Genomic DNA, 21,174 nt, shown 5'->3' with positions numbered 1-21,174 from the left:
TTTCTACTATAGTAGGGTAGATGACCAGTTTTTATTTCAATGTCCGTCTTGTAGATTATTTTCAAATATTACACACGTATTTTTTATTTTGCTTACAAAAACAAATACTTTCGAAGGTTCTAGGTACGTTTTAATCGTAGAAATAACGTATTTGCTCGCACTCCTAAACTTTGCTTCGTTTTCGTAAAAAAATACGTGTCTAATATTTTTTCATTAGGTACCTAACTGACGGACTAATTAGATTTTTAATTTTCATACCCCGTCATCATTTCTATTACCTATATTTTCGTTATATAAAATCCATAAGTGCTTCACTGACAATCGCCACTGGATTAACATTCATCATTGTAATATCAATCACCACTTAAAATCTTAATCTTAATCACCACGTAACTCCCAATCACCACTTCCCCAACATACCTGTGCATGATTGATCTGTAGCTGCGTATCGTCCTCCTCGCTAAACATGTGGTGATCTCTCTCCTGTGGGGACAGACGTAGTCTCATGTCTGCTAGCTCCGCCTGCCACGGCTCGAAGTAGGAGTCGCACGATGATGATCTGGGGATTATCGTAAATGGGGTGGTGATTAAAAGTAATTAAGTTATTAAGAGATTGAACCTACTCACTAGGCTTAAAATATACTCTTAGACATAATGTCATCTAAATAAGAATGTTTAATAAAAATACAAATGCTCACTAAATATGTTATTATAATCATAGTTAATTTAATATTTTTTGTATAAAAATGACATATTCCTTTAATGTGCCCGACAGGATCCCGTAATATGTACACTAGATTTTTTTTTCACCCGCAAAAACGAATAAACATGGGAAATATCCCGTTTTAAGTTCTATTGATAGTACTAGCTGAAATTACCATCAAGTCAAACATTTGAGAATGTAATAAAGGATTTCAATTTGACTATCTGGTAAATCTCATTAAAAATAGTCTTCGTTTTGGAGGAAAAGAGAAGAATTTATATTAAAGAAGGGCCAAATTAAAAGTACCCTTAACCAACGAGCATGGATGATAAATATTACCTGGTATGATGTTTGAGCGGCGCGGCGGCCCTCTCAGCGAGAGGGGCGAGGGTGTCGGTGTCGGACGTCAGGGACTCGCACGACTTCACGGGGCGGAGCCCTAGCGCGGGCTGGGAGCACATTGGGACGTCCTGGTGACAAATCACATAAATTATATTTGCTTTATTTTCAGTGATCAATAAAATTAAGTTATTTGTTAGCTGTAAGTCCTGCATGTACTATATTTAATATATAAAATTCCCGTGTCACAGTTTGCGTTACCATACTCGTCCGAAACGGCTTGACCGATTTTGATGAAAATTTTGTGCTTATCCGGTATCTATGAGAAGCGGCCAACATCTATTTTTCATCCCCCTAAATGTAATAACCCTAATTTTTTTAATTTTCCGCGGACGAAGTCGCGGGAGAAGCTAGTAAATAAATAAAAGAGTTATTTGTGAAAATGGAATTGTCTGCCAGTAAATCTAGGTATAACTGTAATTTCTAAAAATCATCTCCGGTCGATCCGGCCCATTTGTGCTGAAGTTTGGCCCTCCTATGACAGTTGCTATATATAAAGTACAATAATGTCCATACCAGCGGGGGCGCGGGCGGCGGCGGGGCGCGCGGCACGTGTCGGACGCGCGTCTTGTGGCGGACGAACAGCCCGCGCCACCCCGACGGGGACCGCTTCAGGCCGCGCTTGCCTGGAATACAGCATTCAAAATTAATAACAAGTAATACATAAAATCTTTTTTAATGGTAAGATTTTAATGGTAAAATCGTTATACATTAAAGAAAAAGATATAGACACACCTGTAATTTTGTACAATATAATTCCATAATTATATTGTACAAAATTACAGTAGTGTACCCACATTTCGTTTTTTCCCGTGTCCTTTTGTAAGAAAATTTGGAAAGAATGACCTATAATTCATGATCTAAAGTCAAAATATATTTATATAAAAAAAAAAATATAGAAAATAGTCCGTCAGTCCATCAGTGCAATTCAATTTAATTGGGACTTTTTTATCAAACAATACCATCTATTAACTTTTTATGTTTTTTATATTATAAAGTATAACTTACCGGGCGCTGGTAGATCTAACACGGTGTGGTACTGCGGTAAGTTGTTTGGTCCCGATCCCACCTGGAATAAATTGAATATTTTCAATATTTTCTGCGTCAGTATAATAAATAGCAAATTGCTAAGAATAACAATGTAGGTATCTTAATTCAATTGATATTACGAGTGAATGCGAGTGAGTCTGACTGAGTGATTAAAGCAAGTCAGATGGAAGGTGATAAAATGAATGAATATGATTTAAGACGTGAATTAATTTATAAGTTAGCGTAAATTGCAAAGAATGAATGAGTGAATAGTATAAGTATGCGCGAATGAATTAATTAATAAATGATTAAATAAATGTGTAATAATGAATTCAAAACGCATGAAAAGACTGATGACTGTTGATGAAGCGAAAGAGGTGTGTAAGGTACGTAGCTTCCTTTGTCTCTACCTACTTCCATGGGAGGCAGACGTGAGATTATGTATGTATAAATGAGTGTGTGACAGAGTGAGTGAGTGTGAGCGGGTAAATATGATAGCGTAAGTATTATCTATATCTATACTAATATTATAAAGCTGAAGAGTTTGTTTATTTGTTTGTTTGAACGCGCTAATCTCAGGAACTACTGGTCTGATTTGAATAATTCTTTTTGTGTTGGATAGCGCATTTATCGAGGAATGTTATAGGCTATAAAACATCACGCTATGACCAATTGGAGCTAAGCAGAGCGGGTGAAACCGCGCGGAAGTAGCTAGTTTTTTATAAGAAACACATTTGCACATGTAACTACCTCGATGTAGTTGGGCCGTAGATGTCCGGAGGGCCGCAGCTGCGTGGCGGCGGCGGCGGCGATGGCGCCCGACGGCGGCAGACGCGGGCTGCCCGGGCTGCCCGGGGCTCCGCCCGCCTGGCCCCGGCGACGGGCTTCTTCCAGGCTGGAAGGTTATCATTGTAAACATTATGTATTTGTTTAAACTGCCTCGTTGGTCGAATAGTCGAAACTGTCGGACAAATTTCGAGTTAGATTCTCGGGTCAAGTAAAGTAATACTGGCATTTTTTTCAGTTTTTCAAATATTTCTCAGTAGTTACACCGGAGTCTGGAATTGTGCCCGGTATATGGCAAATGGCAATAGACTCACCCCCTATTACATGGGACTTATAACACAAATGGTGAAAAGTGGATGTACATAGTGGCATTACGTGCCATATTGTGCACCTTTGTTTGTATCCTTCGGGGATAAAAGGCGTGACGGTATGTATGTTTTTATTTATTAAATATTTAAAAATGTGCTAAAGAAGTATGATAAATAAATAAATGTAAATAGTAACATACCTGAGTAACTTAGTAGGCGGGTTGATCGGCAAGCTCTTGGGACGCCGACACGAGTCATTGCCGCGAAGCTCTATCTCCGACTCGCAGCGGTCCTGGAAATTATTAAAAAAGTAAAATATTATTAAGTACACAATACAATATTTTTGAACCCTTATCCTACTATTTATACAGGGTGACTTTGAATTCGACATATTCCTCCGGTAACCTCACTTACACAACAAAACACAACGCAAGCGATGTTTCACGTCGGTTTTCTGTGAGACACCTGATGCTACCTTCGTGCCGAAGCATAGCTCACAATTATACCGTAAGAAATCGCCGTTACCCATGGACACCCACCCGTAACCCCAGAGATGTTATAAGTTTTATCTATAGAATATTATAACTGAAGAGTTTGTTTGTTTCGAACCGCTAATCTCCGAAACTACTGCGTCCGATTTGAATAATTCTTATTTTGCGGATACTCCATTTATCGAGGAAGGTTATAGGCTATAATCACGCTAAGACCAAAGGAGCCGAGCATAGTGGGTGAATGCGCGGAAGTACCTAGTATGGTATAGCAATCAGCCGCCACCAATGGACACCCGCAACACCAGAGATGTTATAAGTTTTATTATAGATATACTACACACCTGTTCCAAAGACTCAGGTCCAGACTCCTCTCCCTGCTCCTGAGCGAACAACTCCTCAGCGTAGCAGATCAGGAACTCTGTCACCACCGCCTGGAATAAAGACATAAGAGCATTAAATAGACGTAGGAGAATAATATTTACCTACTTTAGGTTGCACCGCCTGGAATAATGACATAAGAGCATTAAACAGAGATAGGAGAATAATATTTACCTGTACTTTAGGTGATATTGGGGGTTAAATAGACGTAGGAGAATAATATAAAGTAGGTTGTAGTGAAAGGTGTGAGTGAGTATGAGTGAATGCGTAATTGAGTAAGCGAGAGAGAATGAGGGTGTTTGTGTGTGTGTTTCAAGTCTTTATTGTATAAGTTCGACCTTAACAAACGAAATTTCAAAAACTGTAAAACTGAGTCAGTGCATGAGAGACTCTCCCCGCACTAGCTCTCTCTCTCTCTCTCTCTCTCTCTAACTCTCACTCTCTCTCTCTCTCTCTCTCTCTCTCTACTCTATAACTCTCACTTTCTCCCTCAGTCTTACTCTCTATCTCATTCTCACTCTCATTCTCTATCTCACTCTCATTCTCACTCTCTATCTCTTTCTCACTCTCTTTCTCACTCTTTATCTCTATCTCACTCTCAATCTCTATCTCACTCTCTATCTCTATCTCTATCTCCATACTATCTCACTCTCACTCTATCTCTATCTCAATCTCTCTCACACTGTCACTCACAATCTCATTCTCTATCTCTAACTCTCTCTCCACTCTCTCTCTGTACCTGTACGGCGACGCCCTGCAGCGCGTGCTGCGGTCGCGGCGCGCGCAGCAAGTTGGGCGCCCACACGATGGCCATGTTGCGCGCCGTCATACCGGTCTGCGCGCCCAGTAGCGATACGCGACGTAAATGGCGCATCAGGTACGCTAATGTCCTGTTGGGAGCATACAAATTCAAGTCTTATTGTCATCATCGTAATCAATCAGTTCCAATTTAGATGGATTTATGATAGGTTAAGTTTAAAATTGCCATAAAATCTAATAAGTTTTATCACCACCCCTACTCTTCCCGTGGCTGTGTGTTTGCCATCATTTTGTTCCATAGCCATGCTTCGGCACTGCTGGGCCAGCTCAACCGAAGTGATACTACGGCCTCACAGGAAAACGGACGTGAAACAACGGTTGCGTTGTGATACACATGAGTGAGGTTACCGAAGGCCCAAGTACTCCTTTCCAATCCTCGAATACCCCACAACCCTTAAATTCCTAACCTCCAAATAGCCAGCAACGCAGTTGTAATGCCTCTGGTGTTTCAAGTGACCATGGGCGGCGGTGATTGCTTACCATCAGGTGATCCGTCTGCTAGTTTACCATAAAATAGTAGCTTAAGTCATTCTGTCTCCCGCATTAAATACACCGAGGAAAGTAGAAACTGTCGTTTTCTTTTTCTTCTACTCTAATAATATCTTATGATTTATTTAGTTGCGGGATCCAAGAGAGTCATTTATGTTCCTGGACGCGCCGGACTTCAGTGTTCCGGTGTTTGCTTGGTTGTATCTACTGTAGATCCTGGTGCACAGGAGTTGCAGCGGTATGGGAGGTTGTGGCGGGCTTGTCTCATTATAACACAAATGGTCAAAAGTGTGTGTACATTGTATAGCGGCATTACGAGCCGTAATGTGCACCTCTGTCTACCCCTTCGGGGATAAAAGGCGTGACGTTGAATATTGGATCTAGACACACGGCCGCCAAGTTCGAGCAAAAAACCGACGCACCGGCCGTGGGTTATATTACACGAACCATTTCGGGCCAAGTTCGACCCACCTATAACTCAAAATCTATTTTATCTACGCATATGAAATTACTAGTATCTATCGAGATCTACTTACTTATCTAAAATACAAAATTTCATTAATGTACCTATTGTAGGTCTTGAGATATTGACGTCAGAAAATCGCTATTTTTACTATACACTCACTGACTGACTGACTGACTGACTCACTCACTCATCAAAAACCTAGACCACTTCCAATGGTCGTATTGACTTGAAATTTGGCATGGAGGTAGGTCTTTAGGTCAAGGTAAAGGAAAAAATCTGAAAATGGCCAAGTGTGAGTCGGTTTTAAAAATAATGAAGGTGTAAATTCATACCCCTAAGGAACTAAAACAAAAAAATTATCTATATCTTCCAATGGTCGTACCGACCTAAAATTCGTTACGAAGGTTTGTATTTAGTCAAAGTAAAGTAAAATAAGAAATAAAGAAAATAAACCTTACAAAAATAAATGAAATCCCACCCAAAACATAAATGTGAAAGGCTGCCAAGTTCGATAATATTGGAATGCTTCGCCTATAAAAGAAGTGAGATCTAAATAAGTACCAAGTTCCATACACATACCTCAGTTAAAAATGATATAACTTGGCAAGTTTTAATAGAAAATTATATACTTGACTCATTGCGTTTAGTAGGTTTATACCAAAGTGTGTGAAAACTTGCCAACTTGTTATATCATTTTTAACTGAGGTCTGTGTATGGAACTTGGTACTTATTTAGATCTCACTTCTTTTATAGGCGAAGCATTCCAATATTATCGAACTTGGCAGCCTTTCACATTTATGTTTTGGGTGGGATTATATTGACATTGAGGTTTTTTTTTTATTGTTAAATGGGTCGACGTTTGGCCGCTATGTCACCTGATGGTAAGTGATGATGCGGCCTACGATGAAGCACGTCTGCCCATAAGCAACCTATTCACTCGGGCCTTGAAGACACCCAGGTTATACCCATCAGGAAACACAGACTCCGGCAAGGAGTTCCACTCCCTAGCAGTTCGCACAAGGAAGCTTGAAACGAAAGGAAGGTTAGAGTCAAGAGTAAGTCAGTGAGTCCCAGTACCGGTAGTGCGGCGGCGGCAGCTTGACGACGGTATCCCTGACGGCCCGCAGTCTCGCGGCCTCGTCGGGGGCCTGCACGGCGCTCACGAAGCTCTCGTACAGCTGGTACGTGCATAGCGGGTTCGGCAGCTCGCTGTGGGGGGGGGGGATATATTTAACTGATACACCATTTATATATTATATATTAATACATAATTTTGGCACAGGTTTTGCTAGTAGAAAATGCCTATGGCATTAAGCCCATCTTATGTTATACATTCATGTGTATAAAAAATTCAATAAATAATTATAGAAAACACAAAAAGCCCTTTGGTTTTGCAGCAACACAAAAAGTACAGAAATGATTTGACTAATTTAAATTTTGAAATATTCGTAAAATGTTTATAAGATAAAAAGAAAATTTAAAAGTAAGGAATTCAGTAAAATAGGGTAGAAGATAATTATTTATTTCAATGTCCGTCTTGTAGATTATTTTAAAATATTACACACATATTTTTTATTTTCTTACGGAAACACTCGATAATACTTTCGAAGATTTATGAATTTGAAATCTCGCGTGACGTCACTTCTAGGTACATTTTATTCGTAGAAATTATATATTTACTCCTATTCTTAAACTTCAATTCATTTTATCTTATACGACAAAATGAAAATATACCTGTCTAATATTTTTTCATTATCTAACTGACGGACTGAATAGATTTTCTAAATAAATAGAAATCATCCTTATTGACGTTTTATAGTCTCTGTCCATGAGAGACAGGCGTAAAGATATATGTACATATGTATGAATTTGTTCTGAAAACAATGACTAAGGACTAGGTTATGTCTCTAATTACATCAAATCTCAAGAACTAACCGAAAATACATCTTAAGCAGCGAGGGCACGGCGTGCGGGTCCCGTGTGGTAGGGGGCGCGCTGAGGTCGGGCGGGGCGCCGGCGTCGAAGGCGGCCCGCAGGCGCTGCGTCAGGCCCGCGCCCCCCGACAGCCGGTACACGCCGTCCACCGCGCCCCGCGCCTCTATGGCGCGGGCGCACTCTACTAGCACTTGCGGGACTGGGGGGAAGGAACACTGATTTTATACGTGGACTATGATTTTATTGTAACTTTCGTGAGACGTACTAAATTAATTATTATGTTATCGGCTTACTCACGTATTGTTTTGACGAGGAACTCGACTAGTTTCAAGCCATGCTAGAGGCTCATATTCATGAGCAGCATTCCGCGACACACGACGCGGCGATTGTCGCGCTGCTACTGAATATGAGCCTCTAGCATGGCTTGAAACTAGTCGAGTTCCTCGTCAAAACAATACGTGAGTAAGCCGATAACATAATAATTAATACATGGACTTTTTTTATGTGTGTAATACACAAATATAATCTGAGTCTAGCTTTAAATCAGACTACTAGACTTCTTAGTTTTTACTAACTTTCCTATAGATATAGATAGATAGATAGATAACTTTGCACATAATCTAAGGAAGGGATGGAAAACAGAAGTTATGGACCTCATGTTATCACATCACACATTACAACTACTTGTAATACCTGTAAAAAATATGTCGCTTAAAATTTTAGTTAAAAGTAAAAAAAGACAGCTCTGCAGAGAACCTTATTATATTTAAATCATACATACAGCCATGCTTCGGCACGAATGTGCCGGCTCGACCGGAGTGATACCGCGGCCAAGCAGAAACCCGACGTGTAACAACGCTTGCGTTGTGTAATGTTACCGGCGGCCCAATTCGCCCCTTCTCAATCTCAACAACTCTTAAAATCCTAACTCCCAAAAGGCCGACAACGTACTTGTAACGCCTCTGGTGTTTCAAGCGTCCATGGGCGGCAGCGATTGCTTACCATCAGGTAATCCGTCTGCTCGTTTACCGGCTTATACCATAAAAAAGTCTATGAAAGTAATGACGTTAACACATTAAACGCCATGGGGGCAAAAGTGAACGGCGCTAGCGGAGGATTTGCCTTCAACAGATTTTTGTTGGCAGCCAAAGTCTTAAGTGACCTACAATCTGTTTTACAATATTTTCGTATTATTTTACAATCTATGTTTTCCTTATAAAATAACATCTAAAACATCATATATCCTCACCATCATGTCCACAATTCAGCAAATGCTCCCCAAGGTCACAGCCGAACACCCGCTCCCGAAGTATACCCTGCTGCTTCAGACTCCTGCGCGAAGGTCGGGACAGGATGAAGCTCCGGAACAGGGAGATCAGCTTGCCGTGTTTTCGTAACACTGGCTTTATTGGAGCTACTGCTACTGAGCTGTAGGGGAAATAGTAATCTATATTAATATTATAAAGCTGAAGAGTTTGTTTCTTTGAACGCGTTAATCTCCGGAACTACTGGTCCGATTTGAATAATTATTTTTGTGTTGAATATTGCATTTATCGAGGAAGGCTATAGGCTATAAAACATCACGCTATGACCAAAAGGATCCAAGCAGAGCGGATGAAACTGCGCGGAAGTAGCTAGTATAATATATAGGGTGACTGGTAATTAGTGAACGATATTTAAACACGTGATTGTACTCATGATTACAAACAATAAGCTAGTTTCCTACTAGTCAAATTCAACACCTTTTTTCGAAAAATCTATGAATTTTGTATGAAATAGTGCTTTATGACGTCAAACATAAAAGAAATAGTTTTTCACTTCAAATAGAATTAGAATTATTTTTAGAAAATCGAAGAATCGAAAATTAATTAGATCATTTAAATATTTCATTAAAACTTATGACGTCATAATAGAGTATTTCATACAGAGTTCATAGAAAATATCATTTTTGACGTTTCGAAAAAAGTATTGAATTTGACTAGTAGGAAACTAGCCTATTGAACCAACGAATCATTGTAACCAAGAATTGTATTGTGGAACGAGCAAATAGAGCAACTAGAGGACTGACCGACAGACAGACGTTATTAATATTATTATATTTGCTTTGACGTTCAAAAGTGCCTTCCCGGTCTATTTGAAATAAATAATTTTGAATTTTTTTTTTATGTTAAATGTGCCGACGTTTGGTCGCTATCTCGCCTGACTTTACTTTACTTTGACTTTGAAAAAAAAACCGTCGCGATTCCATCCTGGTAGTGAGGACCAGGTTCCTCCTACTCACCCGACAATAGGCGGCGGCTGCGTCATATGCCTGGGCACCTTGTCCCCGATGACGGCGACGCAGTGGTGCGGGAAGAACCCCACGCGGAACCCTAATCCCCACTGTCCCCTCTACTCACCCGACAATAGGCGGCGGCTGCGTCATATGCCTGGGCACCTTGTCCCCGATGACGGCGACGCAGTGGTGCGGGAAGAACCCCACGCGGAACCCTAATCCCCACTGTCCCCTCTACTCACCCGACAATAGGCGGCGGCTGCGTCATATGCCTGGGCACCTTGTCCCCGATGACGGCGACGCAGTGGTGCGGGAAGAACCCCACGCGGAACCCTAATCCCCACTGTCCCCTCTACTCACCCGACAATAGGCGGCGGCTGCGTCATATGCCTGGGCACCTTGTCCCCGATGACGGCGACGCAGTGGTGCGGGAAGAACCCCACGCGGAACCCTAATCCCCACTGTCCCCTCTACTCACCCGACAATAGGCGGCGGCTGCGTCATATGCCTGGGCACCTTGTCCCCGATGACGGCGACGCAGTGGTGCGGGAAGAACCCCACGCGGAACCCTAATCCCCACTGTCCCCTCTACTCACCCGACAATAGGCGGCGGCTGCGTCATATGCCTGGGCACCTTGTCCCCGATGACGGCGACGCAGTGGTGCGGGAAGAACCCCACGCGGAACCCTAATCCCCACTGTCCCCTCTACTCACCCGACAATAGGCGGCGGCTGCGTCATATGCCTGGGCACCTTGTCCCCGATGACGGCGACGCAGTGGTGCGGGAAGAACCCCACGCGGAACCCTAATCCCCACTGTCCCCTCTACTCACCCGACAATAGGCGGCGGCTGCGTCATATGCCTGGGCACCTTGTCCCCGATGACGGCGACGCAGTGGTGCGGGAAGAACCCCACGCGGAACCCTAATCCCCACTGTCCCCTCTACTCACCCGACAATAGGCGGCGGCTGCGTCATATGCCTGGGCACCTTGTCCCCGATGACGGCGACGCAGTGGTGCGGGAAGAACCCCACGCGGAACCCTAATCCCCACTGTCCCCTCTACTCACCCGACAATAGGCGGCGGCTGCGTCATATGCCTGGGCACCTTGTCCCCGATGACGGCGACGCAGTGGTGCGGGAAGAACCCCACGCGGAACCCTAATCCCCACTGTCCCCTCTACTCACCCGACAATAGGCGGCGGCTGCGTCATATGCCTGGGCACCTTGTCCCCGATGACGGCGACGCAGTGGTGCGGGAAGAACCCCACGCGGAACCCTAATCCCCACTGTCCCCTCTACTCACCCGACAATAGGCGGCGGCTGCGTCATATGCCTGGGCACCTTGTCCCCGATGACGGCGACGCAGTGGTGCGGGAAGAACCCCACGCGGAACCCTAATCCCCACTGTCCCCTCTACTCACCCGACAATAGGCGGCGGCTGCGTCATATGCCTGGGCACCTTGTCCCCGATGACGGCGACGCAGTGGTGCGGGAAGAACCCCACGCGGAACCCTAATCCCCACTGTCCCCTCTACTCACCCGACAATAGGCGGCGGCTGCGTCATATGCCTGGGCACCTTGTCCCCGATGACGGCGACGCAGTGGTGCGGGAAGAACCCCACGCGGAACCCTAATCCCCACTGTCCCCTCTACTCACCCGACAATAGGCGGCGGCTGCGTCATATGCCTGGGCACCTTGTCCCCGATGACGGCGACGCAGTGGTGCGGGAAGAACCCCACGCGGAACCCTAATCCCCACTGTCCCCTCTACTCACCCGACAATAGGCGGCGGCTGCGTCATATGCCTGGGCACCTTGTCCCCGATGACGGCGACGCAGTGGTGCGGGAAGAACCCCACGCGGAACCCTAATCCCCACTGTCCCCTCTACTCACCCGACAATAGGCGGCGGCTGCGTCATATGCCTGGGCACCTTGTCCCCGATGACGGCGACGCAGTGGTGCGGGAAGAACCCCACGCGGAACCCTAATCCCCACTGTCCCCTCTACTCACCCGACAATAGGCGGCGGCTGCGTCATATGCCTGGGCACCTTGTCCCCGATGACGGCGACGCAGTGGTGCGGGAAGAACCCCACGCGGAACCCTAATCCCCACTGTCCCCTCTACTCACCCGACAATAGGCGGCGGCTGCGTCATATGCCTGGGCACCTTGTCCCCGATGACGGCGACGCAGTGGTGCGGGAAGAACCCCACGCGGAACCCTAATCCCCACTGTCCCCTCTACTCACCCGACAATAGGCGGCGGCTGCGTCATATGCCTGGGCACCTTGTCCCCGATGACGGCGACGCAGTGGTGCGGGAAGAACCCCACGCGGAACCCTAATCCCCACTGTCCCCTCTACTCACCCGACAATAGGCGGCGGCTGCGTCATATGCCTGGGCACCTTGTCCCCGATGACGGCGACGCAGTGGTGCGGGAAGAACCCCACGCGGAACCCTAATCCCCACTGTCCCCTCTACTCACCCGACAATAGGCGGCGGCTGCGTCATATGCCTGGGCACCTTGTCCCCGATGACGGCGACGCAGTGGTGCGGGAAGAACCCCACGCGGAACCCTAATCCCCACTGTCCCCTCTACTCACCCGACAATAGGCGGCGGCTGCGTCATATGCCTGGGCACCTTGTCCCCGATGACGGCGACGCAGTGGTGCGGGAAGAACCCCACGCGGAACCCTAATCCCCACTGTCCCCTCTACTCACCCGACAATAGGCGGCGGCTGCGTCATATGCCTGGGCACCTTGTCCCCGATGACGGCGACGCAGTGGTGCGGGAAGAACCCCACGCGGAACCCTAATCCCCACTGTCCCCTCTACTCACCCGACAATAGGCGGCGGCTGCGTCATATGCCTGGGCACCTTGTCCCCGATGACGGCGACGCAGTGGTGCGGGAAGAACCCCACGCGGAACCCGCGCTTGCCGCGCCACCACAGCGACTCCGCCGGACCTGGCGGAACTTGGCACCATCAGCATGTGTGTGGCTAGGGGGAGGGGGGATGGGGAAAAAGGGCAAGGGAATAAGCCTCCTTTCGATTGCTATGTACAGAGTGAGAGAGGTATAGCAAGGCGAAAGAGGGTGAAAAGTATAGCAATAGGGGGGGGTGATAGGTATAGCAAGGGGGGAGGGGGAGGGGTATAGCAAAGGTAGGGGGTGAGTGAGTGGAATAGCTAGAGGAGGGGGTGAGAGGTATAGCAAGGGGAGGGGGGTGAGAGGTATAGCAAGAGGAGGAGGGGTGAAAGGTATAGCAAGAGGAGGTAGGGTGAGAGGTATAGCAAGGGGAAAAGACTCCCCTATGTCATTAAAGAGATTAGGATATGAGATATGGAAGTTAGTAATACACGAACATTCTCATTTATAATATTTTAGTAGGATAGTAAGATGACATGCCTGTAATGTTTAGTTTAGTAAATAATAATAATTTGCTATTCTGCGAGACTACAACACTGCCTCGTTGGTCGAGTACAAAATATTACATGGGACTTATAACACAAATGGTGAAAAGTGGGTGTACATTGTATAGCGGCCTTACGTGCCGTAATGTGCATCTCTGCCTACCCCTTCGGGGATCAAAGGCGTGACGTTGTGTGTGTGTGTGCTATTTCATATAATTATGTATGTAAAACTTACCAGGCATGTCTATGATCGAGATCATATCGCCCACTTCGAAACTGATTTCGTCTCGCGCCTGTAACCAATAAAAACACAACAATTCAGTATTAAGATATTAATTGATTGACGTATAAAAGAGTTACATTTTAACCTATTTGCACAAATAAATATCATTTATCATTTAATAATGCCGTACCGGTTTCAGGAACCCGGTTTCCATCGCGCAAAGGTATGAGCGGGAGCGAGTTTCTCGTCAAAGAGTTAAATGAGTAAGACGAAAATAATAAAACATAATTAACTATATATTATAAATTTGAAATCGCCAACCGGCATTGAGAAAGCGTAGTATGAAGCTCAAACCTCCGTGTGAGAAGAGGCCTTTGGTCATGATATATGTATGTATGTATGTGCGTACCTGCGAGACATATTTCCTGACGGAGTAGGCGGCGGCGACGGCCGGCGTGTTGATGGACGACGAGTCTTCGTTCGCTACCAGTAGCTTGTGGCCTGCAAATATAAGGTAAAGTATTCATATAATCTAGGCAGGCTTGATGGCAGATTAAAAGACAATTGTCACCAACCCTGGGGCCTTAGTCTGCTATTACTATTGTGTCAGAATGGTCGATCACTGAGCAGTGCGAGAGGGACGGAGCTATGAAGGTTGTATAGCTCCGTCCCTCTCGTACTGCTCAGTGATCGACCATTCTGACACAATTGTAATAGCAGACTAAGGCCCCTGGTCTTCTAACGGGTGGATTAAGAACCAACTAAGAAACAAAGGTGCTCTCTGATAAACATGAACCTTTTAAACTGCGATCTTCAACCGGTCATGCGAGGAGATTATAGGAAGTGTGGTAAAAAGTACATGTAATATGTATATATAGGGTGACTGGTAATTAGTGAACGATATTTAAACACGTGATTGTACTCATGATTACAAACAACTTTCCCGCAGAAACTCTTTTTGTGTACTCATTAATTTTATTTTTATCACTATAAGAAAACAACAAAGTATTGCTGGGCTTTATCGAAATTTTCTCCGTCAGAAGCACGGGGTCTGGAATCGCAATACCCGGTATATGGCAATAGGCTCACCCCTTATTACATGGGACTTATAACACAATTGGTGAAAAGTGGGTATACATTGTATAGCGGCATTACGTGCCGTAATGTGCACCTCTGCCTACTCCTTCGGGGATAAAAGGCGTGACGACACGCGGTTACGAACTACACCAAGTAGTTAGTTTAATTTTATTGTGGGCTCGCCATGCTACGGCACTGCTGCTGTTGGGCCAGCTCGACCGGAGTGATACCACGGCATCACAGAAACCCGACGTGGAACAACGCTTGCGTGGTATTTCGTTGTGAGAATAAGGTTGCCGGTGGCCCAATTACCCCCCTTCCTTATTTCGCCAATCTCTGATCCCCCAACAACCCTTAAATCCCGAACCCCAAAAAGCAGCAATGCACTTGTAACGCCTCTGTTATTTCAAGTGTCCATAAGCGGCGGCGATTGCTTACCATCAGGTGATCCGTCTGTTCGTTTACCGACTTATACCATTGTGGCGACACATTGACAAGTAACAAGTGACAGATGACAGAAGTCGCACATAGACTATCGACGAGCAAATCAACGGATGACGTCATAAACATTCTGCATCACACAAGTGAAATTTACATGCGAATTAACACGGATAGAAAATCCCAACGAACAACAGTGGGGCAGAAAGCCCGCCAGGCACGATCACCTCGCCTGGTCGGAGGATCCTCCTTTTCTTAGGGAACTTTACTCGCTGTTCCCTAAACCATAAAAAAGAACAAATTACCTTTATTATCCATCTGTAACCAATTCAGCACGGGCCCACAATTGATAGAGTCGTCGGCTATGATGGACAGATGATGTACATAGTCTGCTATCAGCCTCTGGTACTCCCCCTCCGACTGTGTGAGGGAGGAGGATATCTTCTCACGGAGGTTCGGTAGCCCTGATACTTTGCGGTCGTAGATACATCTGGGGGGAAACAAAATGTTTATAAATAATTTAAAATTAAATTGTCTGTACGGTTGGCTGGGTGGCTGGGTAACTGGCTGCCAGGGGCCTTATGTCCGAATACTGAAATGCTACTCAATTTTAAGACGCTCTCAAATCTAGTTCTGTCCCTATCAATTCTTTATAAAATGACAGAGATAGCACGATATTTAAGTACAACTTAAAATTGAGTAGCGTTTCAGTATTCGGGCGTTAGTCTGCTATTACAATTGTGTCAGAATGGTCGATCATTGAGCAGTGCGAGAGGGAAGGAGCTATACAACCTACATAGCAATGTGTAGCGGGTTCGATTCCTGCACGGAACTCTTCGTGTGATCCACAAATTGTTGATCACACGAAGACACAAGAAGACCTCAGATCCGAAGTCTGGCTGAATGCGAACTTGTATGTTTGTAAACGCACCTACGACACAGGAGAAAACTTTCTGATCAAGTACATACCTATGCAGCATGTCGTCGAGCTGCAGCAGGTTGTCCCTATTCCTGGTGAGGGTCCACTGCCTCACTACTTCCACATCCAGTACATACCTATGCAGCATGTCGTCGAGCTGCAGCAGGTTGTCCCTATTCCTGGTGAGGGTCCACTGCCTCACTACTTCCACATCCAGTACATACCTATGCAGCATGTCGTCGAGCTGCAGCAGGTTGTCCCTATTCCTGGTGAGGGTCCACTGCCTCACTACTTCCTCCAGTACATACCTATGCAGCATGTCGTCGAGCTGCAGCAGGTTGTCCCTATTCCTGGTGAGGGTCCACTGCCTCACTACTTCCTCCAGTACATACCTATGCAGCATGTCGTCGAGCTGCAGCAGGTTGTCCCTATTCCTGGTGAGGGTCCACTGCCTCACTACTTCCTCCAGTACATACCTATGCAGCATGTCGTCGAGCTGCAGCAGGTTGTCCCTATTCCTGGTGAGGGTCCACTGCCTCACTACTTCCACATCCAGTACATACCTATGCAGCATGTCGTCGAGCTGCAGCAGGTTGTCCCTATTCCTGGTGAGGGTCCACTGCCTCACTACTTCCACATCCAGTACATACCTATGCAGCATGTCGTCGAGCTGCAGCAGGTTGTCCCTATTCCTGGTGAGGGTCCACTGCCTCACTACTTCCACATCCAGTACATACCTATGCAGCATGTCGTCGAGCTGCAGCAGGTTGTCCCTATTCCTGGTGAGGGTCCACTGCCTCACTACTTCCACATCCAGTACATACCTATGCAGCATGTCGTCGAGCTGCAGCAGGTTGTCCCTATTCCTGGTGAGGGTCCACTGCCTCACTACTTCCTCCAGTACATACCTATGCAGCATGTCGTCGAGCTGCAGCAGGTTGTCCCTATTCCTGGTGAGGGTCCACTGCCTCACTACTTCCACATCCAGTACATACCTATGCAGCATGTCGTCGAGCTGCAGCAGGTTGTCCCTATTCCTGGTGAGGGTCCACTGCCTCACTACTTCCTCCAGTACATACCTATGCAGCATGTCGTCGAGCTGCAGCAGGTTGTCCCTATTCCTGGTGAGGGTCCACTGCCTCACTACTTCCACATCCAGTACATACCTATGCAGCATGTCGTCGAGCTGCAGCAGGTTGTCCCTATTCCTGGTGAGGGTCCACTGCCTCACTACTTCCACATCCAGTACATACCTATGCAGCATGTCGTCGAGCTGCAGCAGGTTGTCCCTATTCCTGGTGAGGGTCCACTGCCTCACTACTTCCTCCAGTACATACCTATGCAGCATGTCGTCGAGCTGCAGCAGGTTGTCCCTATTCCTGGTGAGGGTCCACTGCCTCACTACTTCCACATCCAGTACATACCTATGCAGCATGTCGTCGAGCTGCAGCAGGTTGTCCCTATTCCTGGTGAGGGTCCACTGCCTCACTACTTCCACATCCAGTACATACCTATGCAGCATGTCGTCGAGCTGCAGCAGGTTGTCCCTATTCCTGGTGAGGGTCCACTGCCTCACGGCGCTCGCCTCGGTCCAGCTGGAGCTGAGCGCGCGCGGCGACTCCGACTCGCTCGAGTTCACGTGCGAACGGACTTTCAGACAGATCCAGCCTGCGAATGTAGATATATTATAAGATTAGTACAAATATTGCAATAATGCCTTTTATCCACGAAGAGGTGCACAATAAGGCATGCGAATTCTTTGCCGGAGTCGGTGTTTCCTGATGGGTATAACCTGGATGTCTTCAAAGCCCGAGTGAATAGGTTGCTTATGGGCAGACGTGCTCCATCGTAGGCTATCACTTACCATCAGGCGAGATAGCGGCCAAACGTCGAACCAATAAATGTAAAAAAAAAATCTAATGCCGCTATACAATGTACACCCACTTTTCACCATTTGTGTTATAAGTCCCATGTAATAGTGGGTGAGCCTATTATTGCCATATACTGGGCACAATTCTAGGCTTCGTGCTACTACTGAGTAATTTTCGAAAATACGTATAAAAATAAATAATAAAAAAGCCCAGTAATACTTTGCCCGATCCGGGAATCGAATCCGAGACCTCTTGTCCGGCAGTCGTACTTGCGACCACTCGACCAACGAAGAATTCGGAGCACTCATTATGAGATTAGTAGAAATATTATTGTTTCAGCTTGATTGACGGACAAACATCCAAACATTCAAACAAACAACACGTTTCCAATATTAGTGTGATTAGCACGAGCAAATACTAGTCAATCTTTATCTTTATATTCTTTATATGTGTATAAAAATCAATTGCTGTTCGTTAAGTCTCACTAAAACTCGAGAACGGCTGGATCTGATTTAGCTAATTTTGGTCTTTGAATTGTTTGTGGAAATCCAGGGAAGGTTTAGAAGGTGAGTAAAAAATGTTTGAGGCGATACGAAGTTTGCCGGCTCAGCTACTATCTATACTAATCTATACTAATATTATAAAGCTAAAGAGTTTGTTTGTTTGTTTGAACGCCCTAATCTCCGGAACTACTGGTCCGATTTGAATAATTCTTTTTGTGTTGAATAGTTCATTTATCGAGGAAGGCTATAGGCTATAAAACATCAAGCTATGACCAATAGGTGCCAAGCAGAGCGGGTGAAACCGCGCGGAAGTAGCTAGTTTATAATAATTAACATAACCAAGTTACCTTCATCGAGCGAGTCCTGGCACTTCTCCTCACACTTGACAGTCTCAATGCTGAGCCCTCCGAGCGAGACCCTCTCGTAGTGGAAGTGGGCACACTCCTCCAGTTTTGGAAACCGGCACGAGGGCAGGGGAGGGGCCGGCTGGAAGGTACAATGTAAACAATTAATTACTTATGTTAATATGATGTTTGGTTTGTGTATTTGATCGTAAACAAACACATAACTTTTTTTCAAAATTTTTGATCTAAATGACATAAATATTAATTAAAACTTTGTTAAAACTTATTTTGTAACAAATTTTATTTTTGATATTTTTACATAAATATCAACACTTATTTTAAATATGAATTAATAACAAGACCGAGAGAGATTTTTTTATAAAAAAATAGGTAACTTTGTTAATTTAGATTTCATTTAAAAAAATCAAACAAACAACGTCACGCATTTTATCCCCGAAGGGGTAGGCAGAGGTGCAGTCAGATATGGCACATAATGCCAATGTACACCCACTTTTCACCATTTGTTTATAAGTCCCATGTAATTGGGGGTGAGCCTATTGCCATATACTGGACACAATTCCAGACTCCGTGCTACTACTGAGAAATTTTCGAAAAACCGAAAAAAGCCCAGTATTACTTTGCCCGACACGGAAATCGAACCCGAGACCCCTTGCCCGGCAGTCGCAATTGCGACCACTCGACCAACGAGGCAGTCGATTTCATTTAAATAGGTGTTTATCCTTGATTTGATGTAGTGAAGGCAAGCCTGTTCCAATGTTCATGTTTTTCTGTATATCCAACAACGAAATATACGTATCAAAACTCTCAACCATCCAGTACATTATAATGTTAAAAGTAAAACATACCGTATCCTCATCATCATAGTTGACGGAGGCGGAGGGCAGCGACTGGCTCATGGCGGAGCCCTGTGACGTCACCGGGGTCACCGTCAGCGCCGTCAGGGATATAGAGCCTGGAAATTGTAAATAATAATAAGTTTATAGCGAGAAACAAAACTACAATATTGGGTTTTAACTTTATTAAGTGTGGGAGAGCCATGCTTTGGCACATTTGGGCCGACTCGACCATGGCCTCACAGAAAAACCGACGTGTAACAACGCTTGCGTTATGTTTCGTCCTCCCTAATCCGCGATTCCCCAACAACCTAAGTAACAACACATTTAAGTGTGGGAGAGCCAAGCTTCGGTACGAATGGACCGGCTCGATCGGAGTGATACCACGGCCTCACAGAAAAGCGATGTAAAACAACGCATGCGTTGTGTAAGTGAAGTTACTGTAGGCCCAATTACCTCCTCATCTTCCCAATCCCCGATTCCACAACAACCCTTAAATTCCTAACAAAAGGACGTCAACGCACTTGTAACGCCTCTGGTGTTTCAAGTGTCCATGGGCGGCGGCGATTGCTTGCCTACCATCAGGTGATCCGTCTGCTCATTTACCATATATCACTACATAGTATAAAACAAAGTCGCTATTTTTGTCTGTTTGTCTGTATGCTTCTTTAAAACTACGCAACGGATTTTGATGCGGCTTTTATTAATAGATAGAGTGATTCAAATGGAAGGTTTATATGTACTAGTGGTCGCCTAGTGGTCGAAATTCAACCATATACGATTTAATTTACAATACCACTTAACATACGATCAAGGATAATTTTTATTTAACTCGAACGTGAAACAAACGCTTTTATAAAACTCTTGTCATATGAGACGTGAGAATATCATCGGAATGCCCATCGATTTTGACCTTTTGTCAAATACTTTCCAGATCCTATGCATGTGTGTGTAATGTTTTATTTATTGATTTAATGTACTCTATAAGCATTCCTTTTGACCCCAAATATTCAGCATTCGCCACTTCTCCTACACATAAACTATAAGTGTACCAAATTTTATGCTCCTACGTCCGCGCAATTTTCGTAAAAAGCGGTCCAAAGTTTTTGCATCACGTATTAATATATAGTTACTATTACTATATAATTATATACTACTACCATATACTATATAATTAAAATGGACTCACCAGGCGTCTCCCTTTTATTCTCCGCATCGTTTGCCCTCGTGGAGCTTCGAGAATCTGAACTGAACCGCACTGATCTGAAATCGATTAATTACAAGGTCAATATTACGCCTCAATGTAAGTTTATTTCTGATGCCTTAACACGTAAACTGCTGAATCGGTTTTGATTTATTTTAATACAGAGTTATATGGGACCTTGACAGGTCAGATTTTTGGGAAAATAAAGCTTCTGATGTAGTCACAGTTTCGTTGGTTCCAGCTCGAAAAGCA

The 21,174-nt window shown here is 45.0% G+C and overlaps 1 protein-coding gene across 21 annotated transcripts in view; it reads right to left on the bottom strand.

Annotated features, from left to right (window-relative positions):
* Positions 1-21,174, bottom strand: part of LOC118280207 (GTPase-activating protein CdGAPr) — a 101,751-nt gene that overhangs the window by 9,924 nt on the left and 70,653 nt on the right. For 3 of the 21 annotated variants that reach the window (XM_050701787.1, XM_050701786.1, XM_050701784.1), the window contains exons 3-21: positions 20,908-20,981; positions 19,731-19,837; positions 18,868-19,006; positions 17,658-17,814; positions 15,533-15,717; positions 14,122-14,213; positions 13,725-13,782; positions 12,917-13,052; positions 9,053-9,231; positions 7,804-8,002; positions 6,946-7,077; positions 4,834-4,984; positions 4,058-4,147; positions 3,426-3,517; positions 2,882-3,026; positions 2,111-2,171; positions 1,619-1,728; positions 1,043-1,173; positions 421-559 (exon numbers count right to left, since the gene is read on the bottom strand). In XM_050701787.1, coding sequence (XP_050557744.1) covers positions 421-559; positions 1,043-1,173; positions 1,619-1,728; positions 2,111-2,171; positions 2,882-3,026; positions 3,426-3,517; positions 4,058-4,147; positions 4,834-4,984; positions 6,946-7,077; positions 7,804-8,002; positions 9,053-9,231; positions 12,917-13,052; positions 13,725-13,782; positions 14,122-14,213; positions 15,533-15,717; positions 17,658-17,814; positions 18,868-19,006; positions 19,731-19,837; positions 20,908-20,981 — 2,377 coding nt within the window. The other 18 variants (XM_050701785.1, XM_050701795.1, XM_050701797.1 and 15 more) reach the window with 18 other exon arrangements.

This window comes from Spodoptera frugiperda, chromosome 21, assembly GCF_023101765.2.
Source record: "Spodoptera frugiperda isolate SF20-4 chromosome 21, AGI-APGP_CSIRO_Sfru_2.0, whole genome shotgun sequence".
NCBI lineage: Eukaryota > Metazoa > Arthropoda > Insecta > Lepidoptera > Noctuidae > Spodoptera > Spodoptera frugiperda.
The sequence above is the reverse complement of the archived record's forward strand: the minus strand, read 5'-3'. Positions and strand labels throughout refer to the sequence as shown.